This window comes from Phacochoerus africanus, chromosome 7 (assembly GCF_016906955.1).
Source record: "Phacochoerus africanus isolate WHEZ1 chromosome 7, ROS_Pafr_v1, whole genome shotgun sequence".
NCBI lineage: Eukaryota > Metazoa > Chordata > Mammalia > Artiodactyla > Suidae > Phacochoerus > Phacochoerus africanus.
Window position 1 is genome coordinate 66,540,866 of NC_062550.1, and position 20,708 is coordinate 66,561,573.

The following is a 20,708-nucleotide window of genomic DNA, read 5'->3' on the forward strand; positions in this document are numbered from 1 at the left end:
CATAGTGGTTGTATTTTTTAAAATTTCTGTTAAAAAAAATGCCATTGGAATCTTGATAGGGATTACATTGAATTGATAGATGACTTTGGGTAGTAGGGACATTTTAACAGTATTAATTCTTCCATTCCATGACCATGGGATAGATTTCCATTTTCTTGTGTCTTCTTCAATCTGTTTAATCAATGCTTTATAGATTTCAATGAGATCTTTCATCTCCTTGATTAAATTAATTCCTAAGTATTTTATTGTTTTCGATGCTATTGTAAGTGGGGGTTGTTTTCTTTATTTCCTTTTCAGATAATTCGTTGTTAGTGCGCAGAAATGCAAACTGAAAATTTCTCCATTCTAATGAGGCTCACTTTTTAGTAGGTCATCAGTGCCTCTTCATGAAACAGTATATACACAAGGAGTCATTCTATTCATCTGTAAATCACAGGTAGTTGTATCAGTCCTGTAGCTAAAAGGATATGGGGTGGAATCATTTGGTAATGGCAATTTTGAAGAATAAGTCTGAAAAATGTCAGCTGATTCTGAAATCTTCTTGAAATCCTTAAACAGGGAGGGAGACTCTGGAATAAAAAAGAAGTCAGGGTAATATTTTTTTGAATACCTCAAACATTTTAAAACATCAGTTGGAAAACCATCGAACTACTTTCAAAAGAATACAAAAGGACACCTACATTCCTTCCAGAGGCTGACACACACCAATAAGGGAAAGAATAGCTGTGATTCTGTGTAGCCAGTGAGGGTTGTAACAACAATAATGATGAAGATGGAATCTAATTACCATGGAGTCCACATATATCTTAGACCAATTTGTCTATTCTTCTACTTATTTCCCACAAAGAGATGATCTTGCTCTCACTCTTTTTTTTTTTTTTTCCATTTTTTGGCCACCCCGAAGCATATGGAGTTCCCAGGCCAGGGATCAGATCCAAGCCACATCTGTGACCTACGCCACAAGTGTGGCAATTATCTGATCCTTTAACCTACTGTGCTGGGCCAGGCAGGAATCAAATGTGCATCCTGGCCCTGCAGAGATGTCATTGATACCGCTGTGCCCCACAGTGGGAACTCCACCTTGCTCTCACATTTTGTAAGTGAAGTCAGGTAAATAACCAAACCTCAATGTACACAGCGAAGTGATGGTGAGATGAGTATGTGTCAAAATTATCAGGAAAGTTTGAAGAAGGATCCTTCTTTTTGCATCAGAATCTTTGTCCCTTACAGTAACTTACTAGAATTATGCAGTGGAGTTCCAGGGCATACAGCTTCATCCATACTGGGGGGAATCTTGGCCAGTGAGCTTCTTTCCCAGGTGGGTAGTTGACAAAATTCCTCCAGCAGTAATCGTACTCTAAGGAAACACAAATGTTAGTTCATTCAACACATTCGGCCAAAAGTTAAAGCGAGCCTGGCTTAATAACATCCATATATAAAGCATTCTGGCCTATCTGCTTTTTTTTTTTTTTTTTGGTCTTTTTGCCTTTTCTAGGGCCGCTCCCACAGCACATGGAGGTTCCCAGGCTAGGGGTTGAATCGGAGCTGTAGCCGCCAGCCTACGCCAGAGCCACAGCAACGCGGGATCCAAGCCACGTCTGCGACCTACACCACAGCTCACGGCAACGCCGGATCCTTAACCCACTGAGCAAGGGCAGGGATCGAACCCGCAACCTCATGGTTCCTAGTCGGATTCGTTAACCACTGCACCATGACGGGAACTTCTGGCCTGCTATGGAAGAGGGGTTGCACTCTTCCAGAATCCCTAAAAGGAGCACAGCAATTCGTTTGAAGGTGGTAGAGACCATAGTGACAAGACTGGGGAAAAGCGTCATGTCTTTGATCGTTTCCATGCTATGAATTTCAGACCTGGTCCTTCCTCCTGTTATTTTGGACTTTCATTTGTGAGATTTCCAGTCTGGGATAATCAGTCAACTGGCCTAGAAACACAGCACCACTACCACCAGTCTCTCATACACACTTAAGATTCCTGGGTTATTTTTGTCACCTCGGGCTCCCATGATCTGGATGGTCACACCACGGTTCACCAGGTCTCTGAGTCCTTGCCGGTTCTGTGGATCCATGTGGTGGAAAAGCCGAGCTACATAAATAACCAGGGTCACACTAGGGTGCTGATCCAGAAATTCCCTTATTGCCTCAGAGCATTGCCAGCAGGGACTCCAGGACAGGAACCAGACGATGGAGCAGTGGACAGATGGGTGAAAATGCCTTTCCGAAGTGATTTTAGCTAGAAAATTGCGTTCAACATGGTTGGTGGTGTTTTTGCCTGTATGTCGCCAGGTGTCTCGGCTCCTGCCCCATTGGAGCTCATAGAGCAAACAAGTCTCTTTGCGGAGTTCTCTGGGGTCAAAGAAGACTTCAAATTCCCAGGGTTCAATTCTCCTTCTGAAATATAAAAAGCACTCCCGTGTTGTCATGGCATCAATAGAGGGACCTTAGAAATAACTTCATTTTCTCCTCTTCCTTTTAAATTGTTTTTTTCTCTTTAGGGCCACACCTGCAGCATCTGAGTCGAATTGGAACTACAGCTGCCAGCCTATACCACGGCCACAGCAATTCAGGATTCCAGCCACATCTGCCATAGTTTGCAGCAATGCTGGATCCTTAACCCACTGAGTGAGGCCAGGGATCGAACCCGAATCTTCATGGATACTAGTCGGGTTCTTAACCTGCTGAGCCACAATGCAACTCCCATCTTCTCTATCAGACAGATCTCAAACATGATCTCTTAGGAAACTTTTTCCTGTTTATTGTCTTTTTAGGGCTGCACCCGAGGCATATGGAGGTTCCCAGGCTAGGGGGTGAAATGGAACTGTAGCTGCTGGCCTACATCACAGCCATAACAACGCCAGATCCCAGCTGTGTCTGCCACCTACTACACAGCTTATGACAATGCTGGATCCTTAACCCACTGAGCGAGGCCAGGGATTGAACCTCATGGATACTAGTAAGATTCGTTTCCACTCAGCCATGATGGGAACTCAGGAAACTTTCTTTTTTTTTTTTTTTTTTCCCATGGCCAGATTCGTGGCATATGGAAGTTCCAGGCCAGGGATTGAATCCAAGCCAGAGCTGCTACCTGCAATGGATACTGAACCTGCTGGACCACAGTGGGAACTCCCTAGCTGGATTTTTTTTCAGGTGTGGAAGCCTCAAATTGCCAACAGGATTCTACTACAGCTCTGAGAAGAGAGTTATTTATTTATTTGTTTGTTTATTTTTTATTTTTTTTGTCTTTTTGCCTTTTCTAGGGCCACTCCCGCGGCATTGGAGGTTCCCAGGCAAGGGGTCTAATCGGAGCTGTAGCCGCCGGCCTACACCACAGCCTCAGCAACGTGGGATCCGAGTCGTGTCTGCAACCTACACCATAGCTCACTGCAATGCCAGATCCTTAACCCACTGAGCAAGGCCAGGGATCGAACCTGCAACCTCATGGTTCCTAGTCAGATTCGTTAACCACTGAGCCACGACAAGAACTCCTCAATGGCATCTTTAGATTTAACACGCTCTGTGTATCAAAGCTGTGACTCAGGGAAAACTCAGAATTACACCGAAGAATCTTCTTTGCAATATGGTTGGGTTATAAGTTTACTAAATCCTCATATTTTCTACTCATTCCTAAAGGATCACTTCATTTATTATGTCAATCACTCATTTCACTCTCCATGAGATAATATATTCCCTGACAAAATTCTCCCTGTTATTATGATATGTCTAGAACATGGGCATATAGTATAAAGTAGGAAGAAATGGCTCAGTGGAAATGCACCTAGCTAGTATCCATGAGGATATGGGTTTGATCTCTGGCCTTGCTCAGTGGGCAGAATCTGGTGTTGCCATAAGCTATAGTATAAGTTGCAGGTGCAGCTCAGATCTGGCATTGTTGTGGCTGTGGTGTAAGCCAGTATCTGCAGTTCCAATTGGACCCCTAGCCTGGGAACTTCCATATGCTATATACGTGGCCCTAAAAAGACCAAAAAAATTTTTTTAATTAAAATAAAATAAATAAAATAAAATAGGAAGATGAAATCAAAGTAACAACCGAGTTCCCTAGACTTCTCACTAGTGCCCGTGAAAACATGTGATTGATTTAAAGAGATTAGAATCATGGTAATACAGTCACAGAACAAAGCTGGAAGGTGATTTTCTTTTTTTTTTTTCAACAGAAACCAAAGCCATGGGAGCAAAGATACAGAAAGCAATAATCATAGAGAGTGGATTTGGAAAAGGCAGAAAGAATGGAGCCTGGTAAAAGAGGAAAGGAACATTAAGAAAAGCTATAGTCCTCCAGCCCTTAAATACCCATTCTATTCTTGGCTGAATTAACTGTGCACCATGATAGTATAATTCTGACCTTGATGTGGCATCTCCAGCTGAAGGACCTGTTAACCAAGAGATGAGCAAGTCAAATAACAATTGAACTCGTAAGAAAAAAATGCTCTGTTCTTCTAAATCAGAAAATGCAGTTAAAATATTCTCTCCTAGAGAAGGAAACCCTCCTACACTATTGGCTGGAATGTATAGTGCAACCAGTACAGAAAAACAGTATGGAAGTTCCTAAGAAAATTAAAAATAGAATTACCGCATGGTCTGGCAATCCCACTCCTCAACATATTCCTGGACAGAACAATGGTTCAGAGAGACACATGCACCCCAATGGGCATTGCAACATTATTCACAATAGGCAAGACTTGGAAACAAACTAAATGTCCATCGACAGATGAATGGATTAAGAAGATGTGGTGTATATATATTTTTTTTTTTTTGAGATGTGGTACATATTCGCAATGGAGTATTACTCAGCCCCAAAAAGAACAAAATAATTCCATTTGCAGCAGCATGGATGCAACTAGAGATTGTCATACTCAGTGAAGAAACAAAGAGAAAGTCACACACCGTATGATATCACTTGCACATGGAATCTAAAATATGGTACAAATGAACCTATCTACAAAACAGAAACAGACTCATGACAAAGAACAGACTTGTGGTTGCCAAGGGGGAGGGGGATGGAATGCGCTGGGCTGGGAGTTTGGATGTAGTAAATGAAAACTATTACATTGAGAATGGATAGACAGCAAGTTCCTACTGTATAGCACAGGGAACGAAACCCAGTCTCCTGGGATAAACCGTAATGGAAAGGAATATATTTTTTAAAAGATGTATATATTTGTATAAATAAGTCACTTTGCTGTACAGAAGAAATTAACACAACAGTGTAAATCAACTATACTTTAAAAAAAAAACTTTATTTCTTGGATTAATTGGATTGGACTAGCTCATTGCATCAGGAAAAGCAAGATTTTTAAAGGCTCTGCTGCAATTTATTTGCCCAATTCCAAACCAGGTAATCCTCTTTAAGTTTCCAACAAGAATGTTTAAGTACAATGGGAAAGTCACCCCTCCAAGGATCCTAGGTGTAAACTGTGTGACCCTGTAACATTCTGTACTTCCTGATGAGCATCTAATAATCATGCTATATTATAATTCCCTAATTCCATGCCTAGAATAATACCAATTTGTAAATTAGGTGAGATATGGATTATATATATCTTGTTCCAGACCCTATCACAATGCTGAAACATGTTGGTTAGCAATAGATACTTGCTGAACAAATGAAATTCACTATCATCCATTACAGATTATATACACATTAGCAATACTATGCTGAGAGACTGGATATCTCATACGTTGCTGGTGGGAGTGTAAATGGACACAGCCACCCCGGGAAACGGGGTATTGGTGATGGGGAACACGTCCTCTGAAGGAGGTGAAGCAGCAGTGGGAACTTCAGAAAGAAAAAGTGAGGTGTATTCTCAGTATCTACCCCTTCGGAGCACGGTAAGAACACCTGCTTCGTAAACTGGGATGGTTTGAGGGATAAAACAAACTCCCTTCAGGGGAAAGTCCAGGGAAACTGCCCAGATACTTCAATTAAATAAAGTCTTTAGTCTTTTCTCCCAAATACCAGTCACAAGAGAATTTTAATAGAGGGAAAGTACAGTGGAAAAAACACTGTTTCTTGAAACCCAGCTCTGATACCTGTATCGAGTCCTGTCACATCACACCCACACTCTTGCAATAGCATTTTCGCTGGCTTCCTTTCTGCCACTCTTTTCAGCTTCCAGTCAAAAAGGCATCAAGTGCCAGGTAAACATGTCTACAGCATTAGTCATCTCCACGCTATTCACAAATTCTTCAAATATTTTCTTTTATCAAAAAAGTCAGGGAGTTCCCGTCGTGGCGCAGTGGAAACGAATCCAACTAGGAACGATGAGGTTGCGGGTTTGATCCCTGGCTTTTGCTCAGGGGTTAAGGATCCGGCATTGCCGTGAACTGTAGTGTAAGTCGCAGACGCGGCTGGGATGTGGCGTTGCTGTGGCTGTGGTATAGGCCAACAGCTGTAGCTCCGATTAGACCCCTAGCCTGGGAACCTCCACATGCTGCAGGTATGGCCCTAAAAGGACAAAAGACAAAAAAAAAAAAGTCAGGAGTTCCCATTGTGGCTCAGCAGTAATGAACCCGACTAGTATCCATGAGGATGCAGGTTCAATCCCTGGCCCTGCTCAGTGGGTTAAGGATCCAGTGTTGCCATGAGCTCTGCAGCAGGTGACAGATGTGGTCCAGATCTGGTGTCGCTGTGGCTATAGAGTAGGCCAGCAACTGTAGCCCCAATTCAACCCCTAGCATGTGAACTTCCATTTGCTGCAGGTTTGGCTCTAAAAAGAAAAAAAAAAAAACCCACATCAGGGGAAGTTCCCCCCATGGTGCAGTGGGTTGAGAATTTGACTGCAGTGGCTCAGGTCACTGAAGAAACCTCAAGGTCAATCCCTGGCAGGCGAAGTGGGTTAAGGATCTGGGGTTGCCACGGGTGGGACTCAGATTCAATCCCTGCCCTGGGAACTTCCATATGCCATGAGTGCATCCATAAAATTAAAAAAAAAAAAAAAGAATCACACAGGGAACTGTATTCAATATCCTATAATAAATCATGTTGGAAAAGAAAAAAAATCCAAAAAATCAACCTCAGTTTCTCTAGCCCAGCATTCAGGGCCCTCAATACCATCACTTCAGGAGCTCCCTGGTGCCTCAGTGGGTTAAGGATCTGGTATTGTCAATGCTGTGGCTCTGGTTTGATCCCTGACCTGGGACCTTCTGTGGCAAAAAAAAAAAAAAAAGAAAAAAAAGAAAGAAAAATCCCCCAAAAACCTTATTACCTCAAATTTGCTTTCTAATCTCACTACAAATTATTTCCAAAACCTCTTCTCTAGCCTAACTAATTTATTCATTCTATTCCAAACACAATCTTTGTACATCCTCCTTTTCTCTGTGTATTTCTGTTTTTTTAATTTATAATTATTTTTATTTTTTCCATTATAACTGGTTTACAGTGTTCTGCCAATTTTCTACTGCACAGCAAGTGACCCCATCACACATATGTATACATTCTTTTTTCTCACATTATCATGCTCCATCATAAGTGTAGACATAGTTCCCAGTGCTATACAGTGGGATCTCGTTGCTTTGTAAATTCTCTTAAACTTTTTCTATCAATCAACCTGGAATCTCCTCCTTTTTGTCAGTTCAAATTCGACCCTTTTAGGAGTCATGTCAAATGCCACATCATCTGAAAATCTTTCCCTTTCACAACCTGAAGTGTTTTCCTCTTTTTTTTTTTTTTTTTTTTTTTTTTGCCGCACCCACGGCATATGGAATTTGTCAGGCCAGGGATCGAATCTGAGCTCCGACCTACACCACATCTGTGGTAAAGCTGGATCCTTAATTCATGGCACCACAGAGGGAAGGCCCACGAATTTTTCTCACATCAAGGAACTGACCCTTACATTTTCAATGAACACACCCTTGTGCTATCACTTCTTTTGCTGACCTAAATTTGTATTTAACAGCTGCATTTTTTAATACTTAATTTTTTCTTCTGGTGACATAAGCATTGATGTAGTGGCATTTGATCAAAAGCATTAATGGCTATAACAGTTAGGGTTAATAATAATAGCAATAATAATAAATCCTATTTAAGACTCACATTAATATATTAATAAATAGGAACGTTGGAACATGTCCAAGGATACAAACATAAGTCGAACACACATACATACCCCCCCACACACACACACACAGAGGTTTTGCATTTTTTAAGAGTAAGTAGCTTTCAGCACACACACACACACACACACACACACCCCGCCCCCCGCCCCGTCTGTTTTACCTCTGTCAGAAGCCATGCTGCTCTGTCACTGGACTTTTTCCTCTGGGGCTCTATATAGTGCTAACTGCTGCTGCCAGAACACACCCAAACATTGTTTCTTAGTTGTGACCACTTCCACCTGCTTGGGCAGAGGATGACTCATGCCTGAGACTCATGCCCAGTCTCAATCCTGGGTATCTAGACTGTACAGCCAGGTGGTAGCAGACAGAGAGGGAAGTTGGCCACAGGGGTGATAAGAAAGCCGATGACGCAGTTAATTAATCCTGTAGCATAATCCCCAAGAATACCCAAATTTCGAATTTTTTCCCCAATAACATCAGAATGTAGGCGCTTTTCCCTTTCCCTTCAAGGGAGGGCAAGACTGACCCATCATTCTTTATTGGGCAGAAGAGAAGAGGAGGAAAGGCAAGAGAGATCTGGCCAGCTTCCTGTGACCTGAAGGTTTGCATTGTTACCTGGTGACGACACCAGCCTTGCCCTGTAGCTAGGAGTCATTTATTTCTAACTTCCTCTTATTTTGCTCTTCGCCCCGCATTCTGCTGAAAAGAGGAGGCGCACTGTTAGAGGCACAATCAGAAGGACTTCAGTCTCTGAGTCAGTAATTAGTGTTTAAGTCTCAGGGGATTTCTCTTTCTTCTTGAAGCTACGTTCGAGGGTATGCCCCAATCCACTTCTGCTTTTTTTCTCCTCCTTGAGAAAATGAATACTGGGGTTCCCTCGTGGGCAGCGGGGTTAGGAATCCAGCATTGTTACTGCTGTGGCTTGCGTTCAATCCCTGGGGCGGGGGAATTCTACGTGCCGCAGGCATGGCCAAAAAAAAAAAAAAAGAAAGAAAGAAAGAAATGAATCCTCTCCTCCCCACTTCCATTGCCTCCTGTTGCCTGAACCCTGAGTCAAGCACCTCTGGGTTTCAGCACACACTCCCAGGACTGAGCTCACGCTCATGACCTAAGTCTCACACTAGAGTCTCAAAGGTCTCAAATCTAGACACTCCTGAAATTGGAATTGAGTCTCAAATTCCACGAGCCCCACACCTTAGCCCTAAATATAAGAACTTCCAGGGGAGTTCCCGTCATGGCGCAGTGGTTAACGAATCCGACTGGGAACCATGAGGTTGCGGGTTCGATCCCTGGCCTTGCTCAGTGGGTTAAAGATCTGGTGTTGCCGTGAGCTGTGGTGCAGGTCACAGACTCGGCTTGGATCCCACGTTGCTGTGGCTCTGGTGTGGGCCGGTGGCTACAGCTTCTATTCGACCCCTGGCCTGGGAGCGGCCCTAGAAAAGGCAAAAAAAAAAAAAAATCTGGCATGCCATGAGCTGTGGTGTAGGTCGAAGATGTGGCTTGGATCCCGCCTTGCTCTGGCTGTGGCATAGGCTGGCAGCTGCATATCTGATTTGACCCCTTTGCCTGGGAACCTCCATATGCCATGGGTGCGGCACTAAAAAAGACAAAAAAAAAAGAGAGAGAGAGAGAGAGAGAATTTCCTTAATGACTGCTGGACAAGATGAAGCAGTTATTTGGAGTGGAAGGTGAGAGCTTTGAAGAAGGGGCAGAAGGACCACATCCTAAATAAAGGTCTTTCAGAAGCCAAGTGTTTCTGTCAGGCATGTGTTGTACGTAGAATAATGGCCCCTGAACCTGTCCATGTTCTAATCTCTGGAGTCTATAAATATGTTACCTAACAGTAGCATAATGGACTTCGAGATGCGATTGAGTGAAGAATCTTGAGGTAAGAAGATTACCCTGGATCATCTGGCTGATCTCAATCTAATCTTTTTTTTATTATTCTTTTTCTTTTTTAGGGCTGCAATTTGGCATATGGAAGTTTCCAGGCTAGGGGTGAAATTGGAGCTGCAGCTGCAAGCCTATGCCACAGCCATAGCGACACAAGATCTGAGCCACATCTGCAACCTACACCACAGCTTGTGGCAATGCTGGATCCTTAACCCACTGAGCAGGATCAGGGATCGGACCCACATCCTCCTGGATACTAGTCGGGTTCTTAACCAGCTGAGCCACAACAAGAACTCCTCAATCTAATCTTAAAGACCCTTATAAAAGGGAGGCAGAGTTAGAGCACACATGAAGAAATTTATGGGATGTGATTACTGGCTGAAGAGGGCTTCATTCAAGGAATGAGGACCACCTCTAAAAGGTGGAAAAGGCAAGGAAATGGATTCTTCCCTAAAGTCTCCTGGAAGAATGCTGCCCTGTTGACACCTTGATCTTAGCCCAGCGAGAACCTCTTTTGCGCTTCAGACTTCCAGAGCTGTGAGAGTGATGTCATATTGTTTTATACTGTGAAGTTTGTGGTCGTTTTTTTTTTTTTCTTTTTTGGCCCTTTAGGGCCGCTCCCACGGCATATGGAGGCTCCCAGACTAAGGGTCCAATCAGAGCTATAGCCACCAGCCTATACCAGAGCCAAAGCAACCAGGGGTCCGAGCCACATCTGCAAACTACACCACTGCTCACAGCAACACAAGATCCTTAACCCACTGAGCAAGGCCAGGGATCGAACCTGCAACCTCATGGTTCCTAGTCGGATTCGTTAACCACTGAGCTATGACGGGAACTCCTCCAGTGGAATTTCTACCTAATGCTTAATGCCTCCTCTTTTGTTTTAGGAAACCCAGAACTACCATATACGATAGACTGTCATGACATTCATCATGTATAAAAGACACCATCAGAGGTAAAAAATAATTAACGATAAAACATGATGATTCAGTTTAGATCAGTGTCCTGTTCCTGATATTCCGTTTGAAAAATGCATACATATCCTTTGTAACCACTCCACAATCAGGATATTTAAGGTTCTCCTCTGCTCTGGAGTTCCCTGGTGGCTCACGTAATTGTCACTACTGTTGCTCTGATCATTACTGTGACATGGGTTCGATCCCTGGCCCAGGAAACTTCTGCATGCCACGGGTGCAACCAACAAAAAAAAAGATTTTCGGAGTTCCTGTTGTGGGGCAGCATGAACAAATCCGTCTGGGAACAGGAGGTTGCAGGTTCAATCCCTGGCCTCGTTCAGTGGGTTAAGGATCTGGCATTGTGGTGAGCTGTGATATAGGTCACAGATGCAGCTCAGATCCTGCGTTGCTGTGGCTGTGGTGGAGGCCGGCAGCTGTAGCTCTGATTGGACCCCTAGCTTGGGAACGTCCATATGCTGCAGGTGCAGCCCTAAGAAGCAGAATGGATAAATAAAGAAATAAAGAAAGAAATAAAGATTCTCATCACCCAAGAATTTTCCTGTGTCTGTTTGCAGTCAATCCTCCCACTCATAGGGGTTCCCGTCATGGCTCAGTGGAAAGGAATCTGACTAGCATCCCTGAGGATGTAGGTTCAATCCTGTGGTGTAGGTCACAGACGAGGCTCGGATCCAGTGTTGCTGTGGCTCTGGTGTAGGCCAGCATCTACAGCTCCAATTCAACTCTAGTCTGGGAACCTCCATGTACCGTGTGTGCAGCACTAAAAAAACAAACAAAAAAAAATCCTCCTACTCCTAGTCCTAGGCATCCACTGATATTTCTGTCACTAAACATTAGTTTCAACTGTTGTGTAATTTCATACAAATGGAATTATATTAATGTGTAAAATTTTTTATTTCTTTTTTTTTTTTTTTTTTTTTTTAGGGCTGCACCTGCAGCATATGGAAGTTCCCAGGCTAGGGGTCCAATTGGAACTACAGCTGCCGGCCTACACCACAGCCATAGCAACGTGGGATCCGAGCCCCATCTATGACTTATACCACAGCTCACGGTAATGCCAGATCCTTAACCCACTGAGCGAGGCCAGGGATCGAACCGGAATCCTCACGGATATTAGTCAGGTTCGTTACCACCAAAACACAAAGGGAACTCTCTGAACCCATTTTTCTGAATTGAAATCACACACCTGGTGTCTGGACTTAATGAAGTTCAGGTTCTTTATGTCTTAGTACAGAAGGAATAGGTAAGAATTAGACTTATTGAGAAAGAGTGTGAGCCATCTCAGGAGGTGAGAGGTCCCAAAATATGGGGGACCATAAGTTTTTATGGGCTGGGTAAATTTCACAGCTAATGAGCAGGAGGATTATTCCAACAAGTTGGGGGAAGGGGAGGGGATTTCCAGGAACTGGGCCACCACCCACCTTTTGACCTTTTATGGTTGGCCTCAGAACTGTCAAGGGGACTGTAGGTATGTCTTGTAGATGCTAATTCTCACAATGAGTGTATAATGAGGCTCAGGGTCCACTGGAAGTGGAATCTCCTTGGTTGCACCACTTTTTGCTGTATCTTCAACCGCTATGTTATTTATTTTTGTTGTTGTTGTTGTTGTTGTTTTTTGCCATTTCTTGGGCCGCTCCCGTGGCATATGGAGGTTCCCAGGCTAGGGGTCGAATCGGAGCTGTAGCCACCGGCCTACGCCACAGCCACAGCAGCGCACGATCCAAGCCAAGTCTGCAACCTACACCACAGCTCACGGCAACACCGGATCCTTAACCAACTGAGCAAGGCCAGGGATCGAACCTGTAATCTCATGATTCCTAGTCGGATTTGTTAACCACTGAGCCACGACGGGAACTCCAAGGGTTATGTTATTTTTTTTAAAGGTCGTGCCCTCCCTTCTTCCCTGGGTGTGATGCATGAGTCAGGGTTGATTTTTGTCCCAAATCAAAGCCCACAAACTGGGGGGCTTAAACAATCAAAATTTATTTTCTCAGAGTTCTAGCGGCTAGAAGTCCAAGATCAAGGCTCCAATCAATTCGATTCCGGTGAGAATTTCCTGCCTTGTAGATACTGCCCTTCTGCTGTGTCCTCACATGACCTTTCGTTGTATGTGTACCCTGAAAGGGTGGGGAGCTCCCCTTACCAGGAGGCTAATCCTATTAGATGGGGGCTCCACCCTTATGAGCTCATTTAACCGTAATGACTTCCTCAGAGACTCCCATGAACAAATATAGCTACACTGGGAGTTAGGGCTTCAACTTCATAATTTATGGGGGAAGTTCCTATTGTGGCTCAGTGGTAATGAACCTGCTAGTATCCCTAAGGATGCGGGGTTGATCCCTGGCCTTGATCAGCAGTTTAAGGATCCATTGTTGCCACAAGCTGTGGTGTGGGTTGCAGACGTGGCTCTGATTGGACCCCTGGCCTGGGAACTTCCATGTGCTAAAAAGATAAATAAATAAATAAATAAAAATGTATGTAGGACACAAACATTCAGTCCACAACAGTGTGAACTGGACACTGGCCCTTGCCATCTGCCTCTACAAGGACTGAATCATGAGCCATTGCAGCTGCTGTGAAAGGGGCTCAAGATAGATATCAGGACTGAGGCTCTCTGTGCTCCAAAAAACTGGCAGAACAGGTCTTCACATAGTAGGATATTTTCAAGAGAATATTTTATAAGCCCAATTCTTGCATCTCCTCATATCTAGAAAAGCACCAAAATCCTTCATGGTGACGTCTGCTCCTCGTGACTAAAAGTAACCTTCTGTAAAAATGTGTGCTGGTTACATGCACCTTCCCCCGTCACCAAAACCACATAAATCACATATATACTCACCTCCCCTCACCTCTTCGGAGTGGTATTTCAGACCTATCTGAAATGCTATCTCCCTGGCCGTAGTCTTCATTTTGCCCCAAGTACAACTTAACTCTCAGCTTCTGGGTTGCGCATGTTTTTTAAGTCAACGACATATCTATTTCATTTCCTTCCATATGGATAACTGGTTTTTGTAGCATTATTTGTTAAAAAGACTGTTCTTTTCCCATTGAAATACCTTGGCACTTTTTGGAAATCTTTGGATCACATATGTATGAATTCATTTCTCTTTTTTTTTGTTTTATGATTTTTTTTCCATTATAGTTGGTTTACAGTGTTCTGTCAGTTTCTACTGTACAACAAAGCGACACAGTCAATATATATATTCTTTTTCTCACATTATCCTCCATCATGTTCCATTGCAGTGACTGGATATAGTTTCCTGTGCTATACAGCAGGATCTCATTGCTTAGCCACTCCAAATGCAACAGTTTGCCTCTATTATCTGAGACTCCCAGTCCTTCCCACTCTCTCCTCCTCCCCCTTGGCAACCACAGGTCTGTTCTCCAAGTCCGTGGCTTTCTTTTCTGCGGATAGTTTCATTTGTGCCATATTTTAGATTCCAGCTATAAGTGATATCATATGATATTTGTCTTTCTCTTTCTGGCTTACTTTACTTAGTAGGAGAGTCTCTAGTTTCATCCATGTTGCTGCAAATGACATTATTTTGTTCTTTTTTATGGCTGAGTAGTATTCCATTGTATACATATACCAAATCTTCTTAATCCATTCATCTGTCAATGAACATTTAAGTTGTTTCCATATCTTGGCTATTGTGAATAGTGCTGCAATGAACATATGAGTACATGTATTTTTTTCTTTCTTTTTTTTTTTTTTGGTCATTTTAGGGCCACACCTGTGGCATATGGAAGTTCCCAGGCTAGGGGTTGAATTGGAGCTGTAGCTGCTGGCCTAAACCACAGCCATGGCAACACAGATCCTTAATCCCCTAAACGAGATTAGGGGTAGAACCTGCATCTTCAAGGATGCTAGTCAGATTTGTTTCTGCTGAGCCACGTGAGAACTCCGGTATTTTAAATCTTAAACATGTTATATTCTTTCAATTTTTTAGGAATATATTTCACTTAGCAATGCTTTATAATATTCAGTGTGTCTTATATAGTTTATTCATTTTGTTTTGTTTTGTTTTGCTTTTTTAGGGCTACACCTACTGCTTATCCAAGTTCTCGGGCTAGGGGTTCAATCGGAGCTGCAGCTGCTGGCCTATGCCACAGCTGCAGCAACACCAGATCTGAGCCATATCTGTGACATACACCACAGCTCACAGCAATACCAGATCCTTTGACCCACTGAATTAGGCCAGGGATTGAACACGAATCCTCATGGATACTAGTTGGATACTTAACCACTGAGCCACAACAAACACTCTCCAGTTTATTAAATTTATTCCCTAATATTTCATGTTTTTAATTTGATTTTAAGTGGTGTTGATTTTTTAAATTTTATTGTCTAGCTCTTCATTAATAGCATATAGGAATATAATTGATATATATTATCGATATAGAATATATTGATATGGACATGTGTGACATAGGATGTATATATATATAGGATATAATCTATTGTATATTGATATAGGATATGTATTGATCTTGTAACTTTGGGGAAGGAAAATTTTTTCCTTTACTTTTTTTAGGTCCTTTAGACTGGTCTAAAGAGCAAGTTGACAGGAGACAGATAATAGAAGAAAATCAACAAAAGTTTAATAATGTGCATACATGGCAGAGACCCAGGAAAACTGAGTAACTCACCCAAATGGCTGAAGCCCTCACCTTAAATACCATCTTTAGCTAAAGACAAAAGAGGTTGCTGGGGGTAGAGTTTTGGGAATTCAAAGGGGAGGAAGGCAATTCACATGGAAATGGAAAAGCAAACGGTAAACAGAGGTTTGCTGGGAGGTGCAAGACAATGGGATGCGTGGACTCTGATCCCTAGGCTCTGCCCAGTTTCCCCACAACACTCGGCCCAAATTCTTTGCTGGTATCTCTTGTGACAACTTTATTCTAGGAACAGGCCATTTATCTACATTCTTTCGTCAGCTAGGGGGGAAAGGTCAAAGTTTCTTCTTGAGTGGATCTGCCCTTGATTGACTTCAGCCCCAAATAAACCACATCCCAAAGAGGCATTTTAGAGTAACAAATTTTGCTCCCCTATATGACCAACCTGGGAACTTGCAAACTTCACTTATTTCTAATATTTTTTTTTTTTTTCTGTAGATTCCTCAGGCTTTTCCAGATACAGGAGTATGTTGTCTACAAATAAAGACAGTTTTACTTCTCCATCATGTGTGCCTTTTTTTTTTTTTTTGTCTTTTGTCTTTTAGGGCCACACTAGCGGCACATGGAGGTTCCCAGGCTAGGGGTCACATTGGAGCTGCGGCTGCCGGCCTACACCACAGCCACAGGAATGCTGGATCTGAGCTGCGTCTGCAACCTACACCACAGCTCATGGCAACACCAGATCCTTAACCCACTGAGCGAAGCCAGGGATCAAACCTGAGTCCTCGTGTATACTAGTCAGGTTCGCCAACCGCTGAACAATGACGGAAACTCCCCATGTGTGCCTTTTTATTTCTTCTTTTTACCTTATTGGAATGACGAAGGCCACCAATAAAATATTCGATCAAGAAAATAAGAGTTTGAGTTCCCGTCGTGGCTCAGTGATTAATGAACCTGACTAGTATCCATGAGGAAGCAGATTCACGATCCCTGGCCTTCCTTAGTGGGTTGAGGATCCAGCACTGCTGTGAGCTGTGGTGTAGGTCACAGACGCGGCTCAGATCCTGCGTTGCTGTGGCTGTGGTATAGGCTGGCAGCTGTAGCTCCGATTGGACCCCTAGCCTGGGAACCTCCATGTGCTGCAGGTGTGGCCCTAAAAAGACAAAAAAGAAAGAAAGGAAGGAAGGAAGGAAGGAGAAAAGAAAAGAAAAGAAAAAGAAAAAGAAAGTGGAGGAGTTCCTTTTGTGGCTCAGCAGTAATGAACCCAACTAGCATCCATAAGAGTGTGGGTTCAAACCCTGCCCTCGCTCAATAGGTTAAGGATCCAGCATTGCCAGAAGCTGTGGTGTAGGTGGCAGATACGTTTAGATCCCACATTGCTGTGGCTGGGGCTGGGGTGTAGGCCTGCAGCTTCAGCTCTGGCTCCTCCCCTAGCCTGGGAGCTTGGATATGTTGCAAGGATGGCCTTAAAAAAAAAAAAAAAAAAAAAAAGAGGAGTTCCCGTCGTGGCGCAGTGGTTAACGAATCCGACTAGGAACCATGAGGTTGCGGGTTCGATCCCTGCCCTTGGTCAGTGGGTTAAGGATCCACCGTTGCCGTGAGCTGTGGTGTAGGTTGCAGACGCGGCTCGGATCCCGCGTTGCTGTGGCTCTGGCGTAGGCCGGTGGCTACAGCTCCGATTCAACCCCTAGCCTGGGAACCTCCATATGCCGTGGGAGCGGCCCAAGAAATGGCAAAAAGACAAAAAAAATAAAAAATAAATAATTTAAAAAAAAGCAAGGGGGAGGGAGTGGGAGGGATCGGGAGCTTGGGCTTATCAGACACAACTTAGAATAGATTTACAAGGAGATGCTGCTGAATAGCATTGAGAACTTTGTCTAGATACTCATGTTGCAACAGAAGAAAGGCTGGGGGAAAAATGTAATTGTAATGTATACATGTAAGGATAACCTGACCCCCTTGCTGTACAGTGGGAAAAAAAAAAAAAAAAAAAAAGACTTTGCTTGCTTGCCAAAAATAAAAATAAGAAAAATAAAAATAAATTTAAAAATTTAAAAAAAAAAAGCAGAAAGTATCTCAGATAAAAAAATATTAAAAAAAAAAAAAAGAAAGAAACCATGTGGAGTTCCCTGGTGGTGCAGTGGTTTAGGGATCTAGTGTTGTCACTGCTGCGGCTTGGGTGGCTGATGTGGAGAATTTTCTATCCCTGGCCTTGGATCTTCCAAGTGATGTGGGTGTGGCCAAAAAAAAAAAAAAAAAGATTTTTAAAAGCAGAGAGAGAGTGGGACAAGGAAGTCATAAACAAACAAACAAAAAATGTTCTTCCTGGCCAAGTTACACTCCTTTGAGGGACAAAAGGGCCTGTCTATTAGGCAGATTACCTCACTGCCAGGAAATTCCAAGCTGGCCAGGTAAGATTTCATTCCTGGGCACAGTTGAAACTGCATTTAAGTTATGTAGCTATTAAGTCACTTGGGCTTAACTCAAGTGACTACATACTGGGCTTGTTTCTTTTTTCTCAGAAGCAGAAACATTTGATTCTTCTCTTTTTTTTTTTTTTTGTCTTTTTAGGACACTTCCCTCTGCATATGGAAGTTCCCAGACAAGGCGGTCTAATTGGAGCTGCAGGAACTGGCCTATACCACAGCCACGACAGGTCCAAACCGCATCTGTGACCTATACCACAGCTCACCACAATGCCAAATCCTTAACCTACTGATCGAGGCCAGGGATCAAACCTGCATCTTCGTTGGATAATTGTCAAGTTCATTACCACTGAGCCACGATGGGAACTCCCCAATTATACTTCGTTTTTTTTGCTTTTTAGGGCTGCGTCCATGGCATATGGAGGTTCCCAGGATAGGAAGGTTCCCAACTGGAGTTACAGCTGCCAGCCTATGCCACAGCCACAGCAACATCAGATCCGAGCCACTACTGCGAGCTACACAACAGCTCACAGCATGCCTGATCCTCAATCCATCGAGGGAGGCCAGGGATTGAACCTGCAAACTCACGGTTCCTAGTCAGATTCATTTCCGTTGCGCCACGACGGGAACTGCCTGCTATATTGTTCTTCTGCATCTAGTGGGGTGATTATATAATACTCCTCCTTATTCTTTCAATGTTGAATTTCTGCACAATATTGTCTTTTTTTTTTTTTTTGGTCTTTTTGCCATTTCTACGGCCGCTCCCGTGTATTCATAGCTGCGGTTTTGTTGTTTTTCTCTTTTTTATTTTATTTTTTTATTTTTATAATTTATTTATTTATTTTTCGGCTGCACCCTCAGCTTGTGGAAATTCTCAGGCCAGGAATTGAACAGGTACAACAGCAGTGACCTGATCCATAGCAGTGACAATGCCAGGTCCTTAACTGCTAGACCACTGAGAACTCCTGCCTTTCTCTCTTATCTCTCTATTTTTTTGGGGGGTATACACATGGCATATGGAATTTCCAGGCCCAGGGATTGAATCCAAGCAGTAGCTGCAACCTACACCACATCTGCAGCAACACCAGATCCTAACCCATTGTGCCAGGCTGGGGATCTAACTCAAGCCTCAGCAGCAACCCAAGTTGCTACAGAATCAATACTGGATCCTTAACCCACTGTGCCATATAGCAGGAACGCCATCCTGCCTTTCTCTCCCTTTTTCTTTTCCTTTTTTTTTTTTTTTTTGGTCTTTTCTGGGCTGTACCCGTGGCATATAGAGGTTCCCAGGCTAGGGGTCGAATCGGACCTGTAACTGCCGACCTAAGCCAGAGCCACATCAATTCGGGATCCGAGCTGCATCTGCAACCCACCACAGCTCATGGCAACACCAGATCCTTAACCCACTGAGCGAGGCTAGGGATCAAACCCACATTCTCATGGTTTCTAGTCATATTCGTTAAGCACTGGGCCAGGATGGGAACTTCCCTGCCTTTCTCTTAATTTTGATTTTTCCCCCTCCTTTTATACTTTGAAGCATATGCAAGACCCCTACACAGAAATAAACCTGATCTTAAAGAGACAGTAGTGAGTGATGACTTGAAGTGAGATTCTTAATTCTCTGCTCAGGATTTTTTTTTTTTTTTTTTGGTTTCTTTTTAGGGCTGCACTATCGGCCTATGGAGATTCCCAGACTAGGGGTCTAATCAGAGCTACAGCTGCTGGCCTACACCACAGCCACGTCAGATCCGAGCTTCATCTGCAACCTACACCACAGCTCATGGCAATGCCAGATTCTCGACCCACTGAACGAGGCTAGGGATCGAACCGGAAACCTCATGGTTCCTAATCGGATTCATTTCCACTGCACCACAATGGGAACTCCTAATTGTATTTTTTTTTAATTTTTAATTTTTTTTTTAAATTTTTTGCTGTGCTCACAGCTTGCAGTAGTTCCTGGGCCTTGGAATCCCCACTGTGGCACAGCGAGATTGCTGCTATGAAACTTGGCCTCTGTCCACTGGTGCTGAATAAAAACGTGGAGACAGAATTTTGGGCGAAGGAGAAAAAAATAGCTTTATTGCTTTGCCAGGCGAAGGAGACCACAGTAAGATAATGCCCTAAAGCCTGTGCTCCCCTTGGGAAAGATTAGAAGTTGGTTTTATGGTTCGGGGAGTGGAACACAGGTAAGGATCAGGGTAGATGTAAGCTTTGATTCTACTTCAAAGCGGGTGTTTAGGAGTTCCCGCTGTGGCACAACAGGATCAGCGGCTTCTCTGAAGTGCTGGGATCTCTCATTGCTGCAAGCAGCAGCATAGGTCACAGATGCAGCTCTGATCCCGAGTTACTGTGGCCGTGGCATAGGCCAGCCCCGGCAGCTCCTATTCAATCGCTAGCCTGGGAACTTCCATATGCCTCAGGTGCAACCTTAAAAAGAAAAGGAAAAAAAAAAAATGAATCTCAGAGACAGTTTTGGGTGAAGAAGAAAATAATAGCTTATTATTATTATTTTTTTAATTGCTTTGCCAGGCAGAGGGGGCCACAGTGGGCTAATGCCCTCAGGGCTGTGTGTCCTGCCCTGGAGTGGGTAATGAGGAGTCTTGGCATAGCGATGGTTCAAGGAGCAGGGTTGCTGATGGGGATATATGTGCAGGATCCAAATTCTCTCCATTAAGAATTCTCCATATTAAGAATCATCTGGAGGAGT

The 20,708-nt window shown here is 43.5% G+C and overlaps 1 protein-coding gene across 1 annotated transcript; it reads right to left on the minus strand.

The window, feature by feature from the left end:
- Window positions 1-226: 226 nt before the first annotated feature.
- Window positions 227-8,637, minus strand: APOBEC1 (apolipoprotein B mRNA editing enzyme catalytic subunit 1). Its single transcript, XM_047788574.1, has 5 exons — window positions 8,249-8,637; window positions 4,376-4,403; window positions 2,009-2,406; window positions 1,239-1,357; window positions 227-569 (listed from the first exon to the last, which is right to left on the minus strand). The coding sequence occupies exons 1-5, from the start codon at window positions 8,262-8,264 to the stop codon at window positions 420-422; spliced, it is 711 nt and encodes a 236-aa protein (XP_047644530.1). The 5' UTR covers window positions 8,265-8,637; the 3' UTR covers window positions 227-419.
- Window positions 8,638-20,708: the final 12,071 nt, after the last annotated feature.

Excerpts from the sequence above, each read along its gene's own strand:
- APOBEC1 (XM_047788574.1), bottom strand. Across the intron at positions 2,407-4,375 it reads GCTGGAGATGCCACATCAAG|AAGGAGAATTGAACCCTGGG; the intron begins GTCAGAATTATA and ends TTTATATTTCAG. Across the intron at positions 1,358-2,008 it reads CCAGATCATGGGAGCCCGAG|AGTACGATTACTGCTGGAGG; the intron begins GTGACAAAAATA and ends GTGTTTCCTTAG.